This window comes from Cyprinodon tularosa, unplaced genomic scaffold, assembly GCF_016077235.1.
Source record: "Cyprinodon tularosa strain WSP-4 unplaced genomic scaffold, ASM1607723v1 ctg10, whole genome shotgun sequence".
Classification (NCBI taxonomy): domain Eukaryota; kingdom Metazoa; phylum Chordata; class Actinopteri; order Cyprinodontiformes; family Cyprinodontidae; genus Cyprinodon; species Cyprinodon tularosa.
The window spans coordinates 1011522-1024028 of record NW_024037782.1 but is presented as its reverse complement, the minus strand read 5'-3'; the positions used below and the strand labels follow the sequence as shown (position 1 = coordinate 1024028).

At 38.7% G+C, this 12507-nt stretch overlaps 2 protein-coding genes across 4 annotated transcripts in view; one reads left to right on the top strand and one right to left on the bottom strand.

The window, feature by feature from the left end:
* The first annotated feature begins 1440 nt into the window (after nt 1-1440).
* Nucleotides 1441-4667, top strand: LOC119786188 (leucine-rich repeat-containing protein 3-like). Its single transcript, XM_038289394.1, has 2 exons — nt 1441-1509; nt 3140-4667. Exon 2 carries the CDS (start codon nt 3207-3209, stop codon nt 4068-4070), a length of 864 nt encoding a protein of 287 aa, XP_038145322.1. The 5' UTR covers nt 1441-1509; nt 3140-3206; the 3' UTR covers nt 4071-4667.
* A 5046-nt stretch (nt 4668-9713) lies between these two features.
* Nucleotides 9714-12507, bottom strand: part of col2a1b (collagen, type II, alpha 1b) — a 68212-nt gene continuing 65418 nt past the window's right edge. For all 3 annotated transcript variants that reach the window (XM_038293442.1, XM_038293366.1, XM_038293522.1), the window contains 3 exons: nt 12274-12461; nt 11208-11450; nt 9714-10758 (listed from right to left, as the gene is read on the bottom strand). In XM_038293442.1, the coding sequence (XP_038149370.1) occupies nt 10612-10758; nt 11208-11450; nt 12274-12461 (578 nt within the window). In that variant the 3' untranslated portion in view covers nt 9714-10611. The remainder of the gene's footprint in view (nt 10759-11207; nt 11451-12273; nt 12462-12507) is intronic.

Genomic DNA, 12507 nt, shown 5'->3' with positions numbered 1-12507 from the left:
GACATACACTCTCACCTAAGGACAATTTAGAGAAGCCAGTTAACCTAACAATTATGTTTTTGGGCTGTTGAACAAAGAGTACCCTGAGAGAACTCATAAATGCTGTAGGAGTCAATAATTTTTTGTTAATAATTAACAGTTTTTTTTGTGGATACTCTGGCTAAGTTTATTCTACTTATTTGATGATATCTGTTTTTAGATCATGTTTTTTGGTTATTTAATTAAGTTTCTTTGTTTCTGGTTAGTTTTGATTAATTTGGTTGAATTAAGATTAAAAATAGGCTGTCAATGGTAGAAACAGCATGCATCTGGGTGGACGTATTTTTTTCTTTTACCGGGGCAAGAGAAGCATGGAGGAAATGGTGGTACTTTTCTGTTTGCTTGCCTGAGGAGAAATAAACTAAGAAAACTGAAGCAGTTTACCTGGAACATTTTTTCTTTTGCCTGCGTAAATTACTTGACCATGGTGCATCTGTGGCCTTTGTGGACTTTTTTTGTGTCATCAAAGCTGGGCCACAACATATTGATTCGGGAGAAAATCCAAACTCCATGCAGAAAGACGATAGCCTAGGAATCGAACCCAAGACCGTCTGGCTACAAGGCAAGTTCTACAAACTCCACCCCCATGCAGGCCTTTGTAAAACCATTTTAAGCAATAAATCTTTCATACAACCGAAAACATGTCATTACTATGTCCTGTGATTCAAAACATATAGTCAAATAAACAGAAATCCGGTGGGAAATCACCTTTTAAAGCCTTAAAAAGGAAGAAGGAATTATTTCCTAATGGGGGTGGCACAAAGTAGTAACAGTAGACAGTTATTACTCCAATGCTTTAGTTGAAAACAATTATTACCTTACATTCCCAAGGGAATAACTTTTCAAATTAAAAGTTTGTTTTAAATTCCTAGTTCAATTTGGTGTCACTACAGTAAAAGATAATTTATTCTAACCTTGGGGTGGCTGACACTGTTTGACTCTAGCCTTCTGCTTTAAGAAGTCAGATGATCTCTTATTTGTATTCTTTCTCTAACTTATCTCTGTGTACCTGCCCTCTTTCAAGCAGCTTTTCTGGAAGACTGATTCTAAGAATCTAATTATGGCAAAAGGTAATTAAGTTAATAGCTCATGGAGGTAACCAACGTGTTCTCAGAAAAACGAGATGGATGCCAGGGGCTAGGAGGGGTGGTGATGATGGCACACCCCCTCCGTGTTGTGATTTGCCTTTTACAAACACCCATCCTCAGGGAGAGGAAGAGAGATGCGGAGGAGAGAGAGTTTGTCCCACATCTTTACAGCTAAAAAGCCACCGAGGAGACAGTCCGCGATGGAGCCGTCTGCAGAGCGCAGAGCGCAGCGCTTCCATACGTGGATCTGAACAGAAAACACGGGATTTTGATTGAAAGCGAACATAAAACTGCAAACGGAGCCTGATAAATAAAAAAAATATAAAAAACCCTGCTGTTGGACATCTTCTGGACTCAAACTTAATTCGAAGCAGTTTTAAAGGTAAGTTAGTTTGCCGGACATTGTGTCTTTTGTGCGTAAAATGTGTTCTATTCGTCTCTTGTCCGTTTGATCAGGAATTTTTTTACTTAAATTGTCAAGAAAAGTCTCAAATGCAAGAGATGAAACATTTTGCAGAAACTGTATAATTAAATTATCTTTATGCAAAATACAAATTAATTATATAAAGATTTAGGCATGCAAAAGTCTGCTTCTATACATTTTATACTATTTTGATATTTAGGTTTTATCCATTTAAAAGCAGTTAAAGCCCCCCCCCCCATAAAACTAGACCCCAAGCCCTGTTTTATTTTAGCCTCTAAATGATCTATTTTCCACTAAATACTAACAGACATTTGTTTATTTTTTAAAGCATATAATTTACCTTTTTTCCCCTCTTCCTTATTTTTAGCTCTACCTAATTGCTGCTCATGCATCAGGTTATTTGACCAAAACTACAATTTGCATACAATCATTCAGTACGTAACTAAAAACCACGAGAATCTGAATCCCTTTTTAGTGGACATTCCTCTTTTTCCCCAATTTTAATCCAGGAATATTAGACAGATCTAGGCCATACTTGAAAGTCTGAGGTTCCAGCCTTTAAGCACATTTTTTCTATTTCCAGTAGAGGGTAGAGACACCTGACAGTTTTGATTTTATTATGGAAACACGGGATACTTGACATTTATCAGGGCATTCTTGCAATCAGATTCAATCATCTCTTGAAACATGAGCTTCAGAAAGTCTAGTTTGTCTCAGGAAAACAAAGTGGCTTTGAAAACATGTTTTTCTCTGGAAAATTGCATTGAAACATCTACAGAGCAAGACAGGCTGAAAACAACAGCGACAGCAGAATACTTACAAATGAAACCTGTTAGATTTGAAATCATACAAGCACCAGGTTCTACATTAATTTATCTCATTATCTTTGCTTTTTTGAAAACTTTTCCCTTCCAACTGCAAGGAAGGTGAGCAGATGGTAGTACCTCCCCATTATTGTCACTTATTGACAGTGTAAATTCACCCAGGATTGATGTTCTTGTTCTTAATAGTCTAACAGGCAATACTTGGGGCATTGATTCTTCTTTCTCTAGCCTTCATCTCTGCAGAGCACATCTAACCCTTAAAGTGTGATTAAGCAGCCCTGCTATCATAGAGGCATAAATAGAAGAGTAAATGAGATGAAAATGTATTGATCTGGATAATATGATCGCTGTTATTCTGGTTCTGAAGGGCAAAACGGAAAGGAGGCCGGGTTGAGTTGAGATAATCGTGTCTGATGATTTGTGTTCTTCTAATGCAGAAATGCAAAATGCTTTGCAACCTTAATAGGCCACTTAGGGTACCATTACAGCTACTGAGGCTGAGATTGAATCAGCAAACCTCTGCAGATAAAGGTGTGGCTGCATCCTTCACAAAATCTGGAGATTAATACTAAATTAACCACCCTTTCGGCAGAGTATCGCTCTTTAAATGCATTTTTGTGTTGTATGGATCTTTAGCTTGATGAATCTTTTGGATATTTGAACTTTTTCTTCTCTGCATAATCCTCTGTAAATATGCTCAGTTTGTTTACATCTGGTTGCAGGTTTTCTTCTCTGTTCTAAAGCCATTTTTCTCAATCTGTCAGGTTCCCTTGTTGCTGCTGCCTGAGTCTGATTGGGAACTGATGTGTGTCATGGGGATATGGTGAGGCGATGTGTACAAGCTTGTATGAGAGAAGATGTCCTGCCATCAGTGGAGGAACAGGAAGAGGGTCAAGTGAAGGGCTGGATATCTACTCATGGCTGTGTATATCACTCCTGTTCTCTGCTTTGTGGGGTCAAGCAACCCCTCAGTGCCCGGACAGCTGCCACTGTGCCTGGGACACGGCCACCGTTCTGTGTTCAGATGCGGGGCTGCGAGAGATCCCAGAAGGGATCCCACCAGAGACTGTTTTCCTACACCTGGAGCGCAACTACATCCGGAACATCCCAGAGGGTGCCTTCAGCCACTTGGTTCACCTGCAGGACCTCTACTTGTCTCACAACCGCATTGACTCTCTCTCCTCAGGGGCTCTGCGGCATCTGGGACCCGACCTGCGGTTGCTGGACCTTTCCCATAACCAGCTGAGGCAGGCCAGTAGGGAGGATTTTGGATCCACTCGTGCCAAAACACGGCTTTACCACAATCCCTGGCACTGTGACTGCACCTTGCAGGAGCTGATGGAGACTCTGTACCTTGAACCTGAGACTGTGAACGGGATCATCTGCGAGAGCTCAGTGCGGGGTGTAGGTGAGGGGGGGCGGTGGGAGGACCCGGGGTCACCAGGGGAGCATGCAGGTCAGCCGTTGGTCAAACTGCTGGATTCAGGGGTAAACTTCTGCAGCCTGCAGAGGAAAACCACAGATGTAGCCATGCTGGTAACCATGTTTGTGTGGTTCTTCATGGTCATCGTGTATGTTGTGTACTATGTTCGACAGAACCAGGCCGAGGCCCGCAGACATTTGGAATATTTGAAGAGTCTACCCAGCCCACATAAGATCCCTACAGAGACAGACACTCTGAGCACTGGTTTCTGAGCAAATGTTTACGCTCAGTAATGCCATCTTTATGGAACGGGACTCTGAAACCCATAGAGGGATTCACACGTGGAGGAAAATAATCATGCCTAATTATTTCTTCGAAATAATTAATTTTCTTATTGCCTTTTTTTTCCCAGTACAAAATTATAAGTTTTTCTTAATTTGTATGATATGCACTTAGAGAATGGCAATACTTTTAAAAGCGCAGCAGAAGGGAAGATAAAACAGGTGTACGCATAAAGAAAGACCGTTTTTGAACATAATAACATTCTGCCTCCCTTTGTAGCCCCTCTGTTCTTCTACCGCCATGTCTTGTATACTGTGCTCTTTTATCTTTCATTAGGTCCTAATTAGGCGAAGTTGACCAGCTGACCCCTAATGAACAGTTGAAAGACACTAATCAATTGGAGTGTGTCTGTCAGGTGTGCAAATTCAGATGCATGTCCTTTGATTTGTCTGTATTTATGTGTGTGTTGGAGTTTGTGTGTTGTGCTCAGGCATCGTCATGGCCATTCTTATTTTGACAGTCCTGATTTAGCAACCGAAACATATTATTTACTTCACATCTGTACTCAGCCTGTGGGTTATCTATTGGACTTACACTATATTGCCAAAAGTATTTGCTCACCCATCCAAATTATTGGAATCAGGTGTTCCAATCACTTCCATGGCCACAGGTGTATAAATTCAAGCACCTAGGCATGCAGACTGTTTTTACAAACATTTGTGAAAGAATGGGTCGCTCTCAGGAGCTCAGTGAATTCCAGCGTGGAACTGTGATAGGATGCCACCTGTGCAACAAATCCAGTCGTGAAATTTCCTCGCTCCTAAATATTCCACAGTCAACTGTCAGCTGTATTATAAGAAAATGGAAGTGTTTGGGAACGACAGCAACTCAGCCACGAAGTGGTAGGCCACGTAAACTGACGGAGCGGGGTCAGCGGATGCTGACGCGCATAGTGCGAAGAGGTCGCCAACTTTCTGCAGAGTCAATCACTACAGACCTCCAAACTTCATGTGGCCTTCAGATTAGCTCAAGAACAGTGCGCAGAGAGCTTCATGGAATGGGTTTCCATGGTCGAGCAGCTGCATCCAAGCCATACATCACCAAGTGCAATGCAAAGCGTCGGATGCGGTGGTGTAAAGCACGCCGCCACTGGACTCTAGAGCAGTGGAGACGCGTTCTCTGGAGTGACGAATCGCGCTTCTCCATCTGGCAATCTGATGGACGGGTCTGGGTTTGGCGGTTGCCAGGAGAACGGTACTTGTCTGACTGCATTGTGCCAAGTGTAAAGTTTGGTGGAGGGGGGATTATGGTGTGAGGTTGTTTTTCAGGAGCTGGGCTTGGCCCCTTAGTTCCAGTGAAAGGAACTCTGAATGCTTCAGCATACCAAGACATTTTGGACAATTCCATGCTCCCAACTTTGTGGGAACAGTTTGGAGCTGGCCCCTTCCTCTTCCAACATGACTGTGCACCAGTGCACAAAGCAAGGTCCATAAAGACATGGATGACAGAGTCTGGTGTGGATGAACTTGACTGGCCTGCACAGAGTCCTGACCTCAACCCGATAGAACACCTTTGGGATGAATTAGAGCGGAGACTGAGAGCCAGGCCTTCTCGTCCAACATCAGTGTGCGACCTCACAAATGCGCTTCTGGAAGAATGGTCAAAAATTCCCATAAACACACTCCTAAACCTTGTGGACAGCCTTCCCAGAAGAGTTGAAGCTGTTCTAGCTGCAAAGGGTGGACCGACGTCATATTGAACCCTATGGATTAGGAACGGGATGTCACTTAAGCTCATATGTGAGTCAAGGCAGGTGAGCAAATACTTTTGGCAATATAGTGTATGTCTCATGAACACTCACATGCAAAAAATAATTTGATATAATGTTTGAATAATTTATTTAAGTATTTTATATACAAAAATAATTTATACATATTTACCAATTATTTTATTTAAATCAGCCTAAGGCTTTTGGCTACAGCACTTAAAGGTATAATGGAGGATTTTCCAGAATTTTGAAGTCTCGCCCTCCACTTTTAAAAAAAAATGCACAGGCTCAATCCTGTACCCACTCTTGAAAGGGAAAGCCTATTAAACGCAGCAAGAGCACAAACAAGGCCATTTCTCCTCGTGCACATCATACAAGCTTACTTTCCAAAAGAAGATGTGCAATTCTTCCACTATGTCAGACTTACTACTGGTAAGTGAAAATGGGGACAAGCACGTAGGATGGCCTTACGTAAACATATCACCAGAATGATTGACGATTAGGAAGACCACTTATTTTGATGATCCACTCAGAAAAACAGCATTCTCCACTATATATTTAAGCTTTTCCACTCAAAGCCAGTGGTTACAGCTGTTACACTGTGTTGACCAGCCTAAGTGACAGTGAGAGGCATTTCATAGTGTTGGCCTACTGCAGAAAATACAGCATGAATTACATTTATAAGTACAGAAATAGTTAAATAAAAGTTCAACATCCCTCCAAATTCAAATGAATGTATTTGGATTGATATGATTCAGTTTAATTGAGTTTATTAATGTTGTGCAATTTCAAAACACATCATCAAAGCATTTTACAGAGAAAATTCAAGGCTTCTACAAAATTCTGCATTTAGTAAGATTTGGAAATCTCTAAAGAGTGTAAATCAATAGGTGCAAATTGGATTTATTCGTGTCCTGCTTTGCTTTGATTATGAAATGTATGAATATTTTATATTTATGTTACTTTTTGGAACTATTGGTTCTCCACAGTTTAAGTCCTTCACATGTTATATGAAAACTGACTATTTTTAACACCACACCAAAAAAACCCCAAAACAAATCATTTGTCATTAAGGGAACTATTGATTTTCTTTTTTTTAACTCGCCATGTAAAATCTGATGAATTTCTTCTTCTTGACACATTACGGTAAATGAAACCCCCACTGGATTGAAAACCAGGTTTGATTGATTTTTCAAGAGGGTGTTGTAATCCTGTTTATTGTGCAAATGTGTCCTTAAAATGGGTAGGTTAGTATTTTATGTAAGACTTGTATCTAAATATGATATAATTCTTCTCTTCTGCAAGAAGAAATGTAAAAAATGTTTCCCACTGTTTAAATACAAGCTAAGCTTTTGTTCCCCACATCGTCTGAGACTTTATTCAGGTGATCGAAGCAAACAAATGTTTTTTTCCCCCCAGCTTTTTATTGTCATTACACCGTCACAAGTACAGAGCAACAAAATGAACTCTCTGCATTTATCCCATCCCCTTTGGGAGCAGTGGGCTGCCATTGTGGGGCCCCCGGGGAGCATTGGGGGGTTAAGGGTCTTTGCTCAGGGACCCAGAGTGGCAGTCTGTGGGAGTGGGGCTCGAACTCAGAACCTCAGGATTCCAAGCTCTATGCCCTAACCACTAGACCGCCACTCCCAAAATGATGTTCATCTTTGTTTTTGTAACTGACCTGTTATTTCTCTTATCACCTCTGTATTAATGTCACAACAAGAGATGTTCTTTGAAAGATTACCTTGGTCAAAAACATTTATGAACAGAAAAAACGAAAGAACCAAATAGTTTTTATTGCATGTACTGTCTCTTTTTGGACATTCAAATAGCAATCATCAGTAAAAAAAAAGTTTAGAAAGATAAAAAGCAAGAATCCATAAAAGTTATTATGGAAAATTAGCACTCAATGCAATGAGAAACAAAATAAATTTTTTGTAAGTGTAGTGTTGCGTCAGTTATTTTTTTTTTTTTTATAGAACTGTAATTTTTTGTGTCGATCTGTTGTAAGCATGGGGCAGTTGGACAAGGATATCAAGTAATTTGAATGAGAGGCCAGAAAAGTTTTTTTTTTCTCCAAAGTCTCCATACCTCATCTGCTGCTGCACACTGCCGGACAACGAGCTTAAAGTAGGCTACTATGCTTTTTAGTGTTCTTAAAAAAAGGCTTTTAAAAAAAATATTTATAATAAACAAAAACCAATAAACATTGCTATGGGAAAAAGAAGTTTCATCATCACTTTATTTCAAACTTAGTCCTGGTGATGATGTGTCTGTCAAGCAGAAGCTGAAGGCTGGAATACATGAAACCTAATGTTCCAGTAATAAAAGTGTGCAAATAAAGAAATGGATCAGTTTTTAATTTTCATTTTTCTTATTTCTGGAAAGGATGTGTAATTTTATGTATATATATGTATATATTTCTATACATCTGTTACATAGATTACCTTTGTTTTACTTGGTGAAATAAAGAGTAAACAGAGGTCTAAATGGATTGATTTTTTGTTTAACATTCTGTTCTTATCTTGTGTACAAATTTCTTGGTCAAGCTGCTATAATTGTACCTGAGTTTTGTTAAATATGGATCCATTTTATGTGCAGAAGCTGAAATTAGAGTAGGTCAGACACTGTGTATTAAACTTAGCCATTATCGTGTAGCTAAAGCTTTAAGATAGTAGTAATGTGCGTCTTTACTGTTATTTACAAAATATACTTCTAAATTTCAAGAAAAATACTAATCAGTATTATCCCAAAGTCTAATTATTTATAACCCAAATGTAAAAAATGTCAACTTTTTGTAAGCCTGAACCGTTTTTTATTTTATTGGTGTTAAGTTTATCTTTAAATCATTTCTTTATTTTCATGTTTAGCTGAAAAAAACTATTTAAATATGAAAAGTAATACAACAAAACTAAAAAGTATAATCAATATTTTTCTATCCAGTGTATTTTCTACAAGAACTTTGATTAGGCCATGTTATTATATTATTATGATTAAATCTATCTAATTGAATGTGTGCAGTTAGGGTAAAACTCCCACTCATACTCCTGGCTGATGCAAATAAAAAGGTTATTTTCATACAATCAGAAAGTTACACAATCTTCCCTCAATGATATGCTCAGGTAAAGATGTGTTATTTCTAAAGTAAAGCTCTGATTTCACACAAGAAATAGAATAATAAATAATCAAATAAAAAATGTTTATTTGGTTTAAAGGAATAAAATAACTCCTATATTTGTTGATAAGCTTTTATTTATTATTTGCTTGTATTTCTTCCCAATAATTCTTTGCAGCAAATCCCAAGTTAGGCAGATTTCAGTCACATCACCCTTCGAGGTCCCTCCATAGATTCTCCACTGGAATCATAACACTGACATTACTTCCAGCCAGAAGAAGGATGTCAGTCCAATCATTACTTTTTATATAATCATGCCTTGGATATAAATAGAGTGTAACTGTTAATCACAAAATTCAATAAAACTCCACCAGTCCAGTACTTGGTTTTTGGCATTTATTTCCAATTTACATTAATTTAAACTTAACAAAAACAAGTCAAGACCATAGTAATAATAATATACTAATAATGCTATTATTATTAATAATAATTCTATTATTAATAATAAAGAATATACACAACCTCACACATTTGAACCCTCTGCAGTGGAGCATCGGTGAAATACATCCCAGATCATGTGTGTGTTTCTACTTTGATGCAGAGGGTGTGTGCTGTGTAAGGGGACCGAAAGGGGTGGGGGTAGGGTTATGGGTCACATTGGATTAGCAGACTGGTCTCACATATCCAAAATATACCTAGAATGACCAAGAATTATTATTGTAAACTAAGTTTAGATATGTTTTGTATTTCTTTTTTTTATGTGAGGTAGTCTTAAATTGCCGAATCAAATTTTTAGAAAACACAAATTGGTGTATTCCTACACTGATTGCAAAGCCGTATCACTTATTTATGTTCATGTAAAGGTCAAAAATCACAGTGAAAACCTAAATCCTAGGATGAAATGGTATCTGACTCGCTGCATGCGTATTGCATTGTTTAAAAACACAAACCGTTTAACAATAGCACCATTGACTTTATTAAAGTACACAGTAATTTTGATACACACTATGGTTGGAGGAACAGGAACAATTGCACTTTCTACAGTATTTTGAAATATGTTTGGTTCCAAGAACTAAAAAGATAATTATTGGTCTGGGACATACGAATGATGGGATGATCAGAAAACAGGAGAAAGTTGGCAGATGCGGCGTCTTTTTCAATAAAATATTTTTCTTTTCATCAATTGGCAGCAATCTCAGTCCTACCACACCTGGGACCTTAACCTAAACAATAAATAAATAACACCAACACATTGTCATCTCTCTTGTTCCCTGGTAGGTTCCTGTTTTCTCATCATACTTCCTCCTTCTAGATATTGGGTAGGTGAGTAGGCGACTGCTGTCACAGCTAGAGAAAAACTGATAGATTTAGGGAATGGAGGGTGTCCATGAAGGGGGAGAGAGAGGACTGAAGGCAAAGCTGCGGCTGGATCACAAATGACAGTTAGTTGGTGCCATTCAGTGCAGATATCCTACTGAGTTCGACTTGGAAAAGCACTTTTTATTTAAAAATAGGTCCCATGTGGAAAAAAAAAGTGTCTTGATTTTTTTCTCTCTTTCTCTCCTTTTTTACTGAAGTCTACTCCTCTTTCCTTTTCACCTTTTCAAATAGCCACTTTTTTTTCCTCTTCTTGTCAGCTGCTCATTCTTTACAAGAAGCAAACTGCCCCGATATCAACTCCAAACTCCTGGTCTGCTCCACCGATATCCATGGGAGCAATGTCTACGATAGGCAGACGAGAGGTCTTCTGCGACCTGTATTCAATCACTGTCTTACCCCATTGTCCTGTGTGTCTCTGCATAGAGAAAAAAAGAATACAAAAAACAATGTAAAACATTTGGTTTTCCCCTGCTGCCATCAGACTGTTGAACTCTAATCCAGACTCTGCATCACAGTTGTAAACATCCTATTTGCACTACATGTCTGATTTTTTTCATAATCCCTTTAAATAGAACACCACTCCATGTTTTACTGCATTTTGCACCATATTTATTTATTTACGCTGCACTGAACCCGTCCATATCAATGCCTTTTGCACCATGTCTCTAAACTTATTTTCCTTTTCTTCCACACTGTTTACATTCTTAATCACCTGCATTTAAAAATGGAAATGTTCATTTCACAGTTATAAGCTGCTCATTTACTGTTTAAAAGCTGTATGCATCAAAATTTCAAAGTTTGTCTAGGTCTAAGGTTTACCCCCCTAGAGGGTAGATTTATGTTTACGCCATCAGGAATGCATACCGTGCAACTGTCCTCCATGACGCTGTAGGTGAAGCGGCTGTTGCCCTCGGCTCTGATTTCCACATCGTTGGAGCCTTGGAGCAGCACGGCCTTCTTCAGGTTGCTTGTTGAGGCATCCAGGTATGCCACGCTGTTCTTGCAGTGGTAAGTGATGTTTTGGGAAGCCTCGGTGGAAAGCAACCTCAGGAAAGTCATCTGAATGGCGGCGGTGTTAGGGGCCAGGCTGTCATCACCATAACTGAACTGCATTGGATAGAAAATAATAAACCATATAATCTCAGAGCTCAGCTAGTGTTTTTCAAAAAGCTTACGCTTTGAAATTGTTTCATTTGACATATTGCTCATTTATAATGTTATGGTATTCTTAGTTGGATGAGAGCACTGAGTCTGTAGAGTGTAGACAAAGATTAAGAAGTCTATCATGAGGACAAAACATCTGATTAGCGTAGGGCTGAAACAATTAATCGGATTAATTGTGATTAATCAATTATTGAAAAAAATCCTCAACTAATTTAGTGATCGATTAATTGTTAAATGGAGTATAGAGAATGTCAAACATGCCTTTAGCTGACAGAGCAACCCATTTAGAGCAGCAATATATCAAAATTGTGAAAAAATGTTGCATTTAAGATAAAAAAATCATTTTTGTCTGTCAACATGCTCTATCCAGAGTTTAGTTTCACATGGTTTCCTTTCGTAAAAGGTCTTCTTTCATTGAAAACATTATCGACAGATTAATCGATTTGCAAAATAATCGTTAGTTGCAGCCCTAGTGTGCTAACATCATCAGATCAGATACAAAGGAAGGAGATACTGATTAGATACTGATTATCTGGTTGTCTATATTTCTTTGCCAAATGCAAAGCAAGACACACACAGAGGTGTAATAGAATATAACATAATACATTTATTTTATATTTCAAAAAGACTTCTTAGCTTTCCACAGTTGACCTTTCCTAAACATCCACTCCTCCCTTCGTTATAAAAATTTTTGTTTGCTTGTGCCAGAAAACCAACAGTTAAAATGATTCCACTAGAAACTTAAAAAAAAGGTTGCAGATCTTACATGGAACCCTCCATTCATTGTCTCTCCGAACCAGACATGTTTGCGATCTTTGCTCTTGCTGGACCACCAGTTCTTGCGTGGGATCTTAGCAGGCCTAGGATTCACACAGGACTCCCCGGTCTCCATATTGCAGAAGACCTTGATTGCATCAACAGTGCAGCCCTGATTGGGATCAATCCAATACTCACCTATAAAACATTAGAGAAAAACAACAACAAGGGGTGAGGCTGTATC

Coding starts and splice junctions, on each gene's coding strand:
- LOC119786188 (XM_038289394.1), top strand. CDS start 3,207: ATGTGTACAAGCTTGTATGAGAGAAGATGTCCTGCCATCAGTGGAGGA.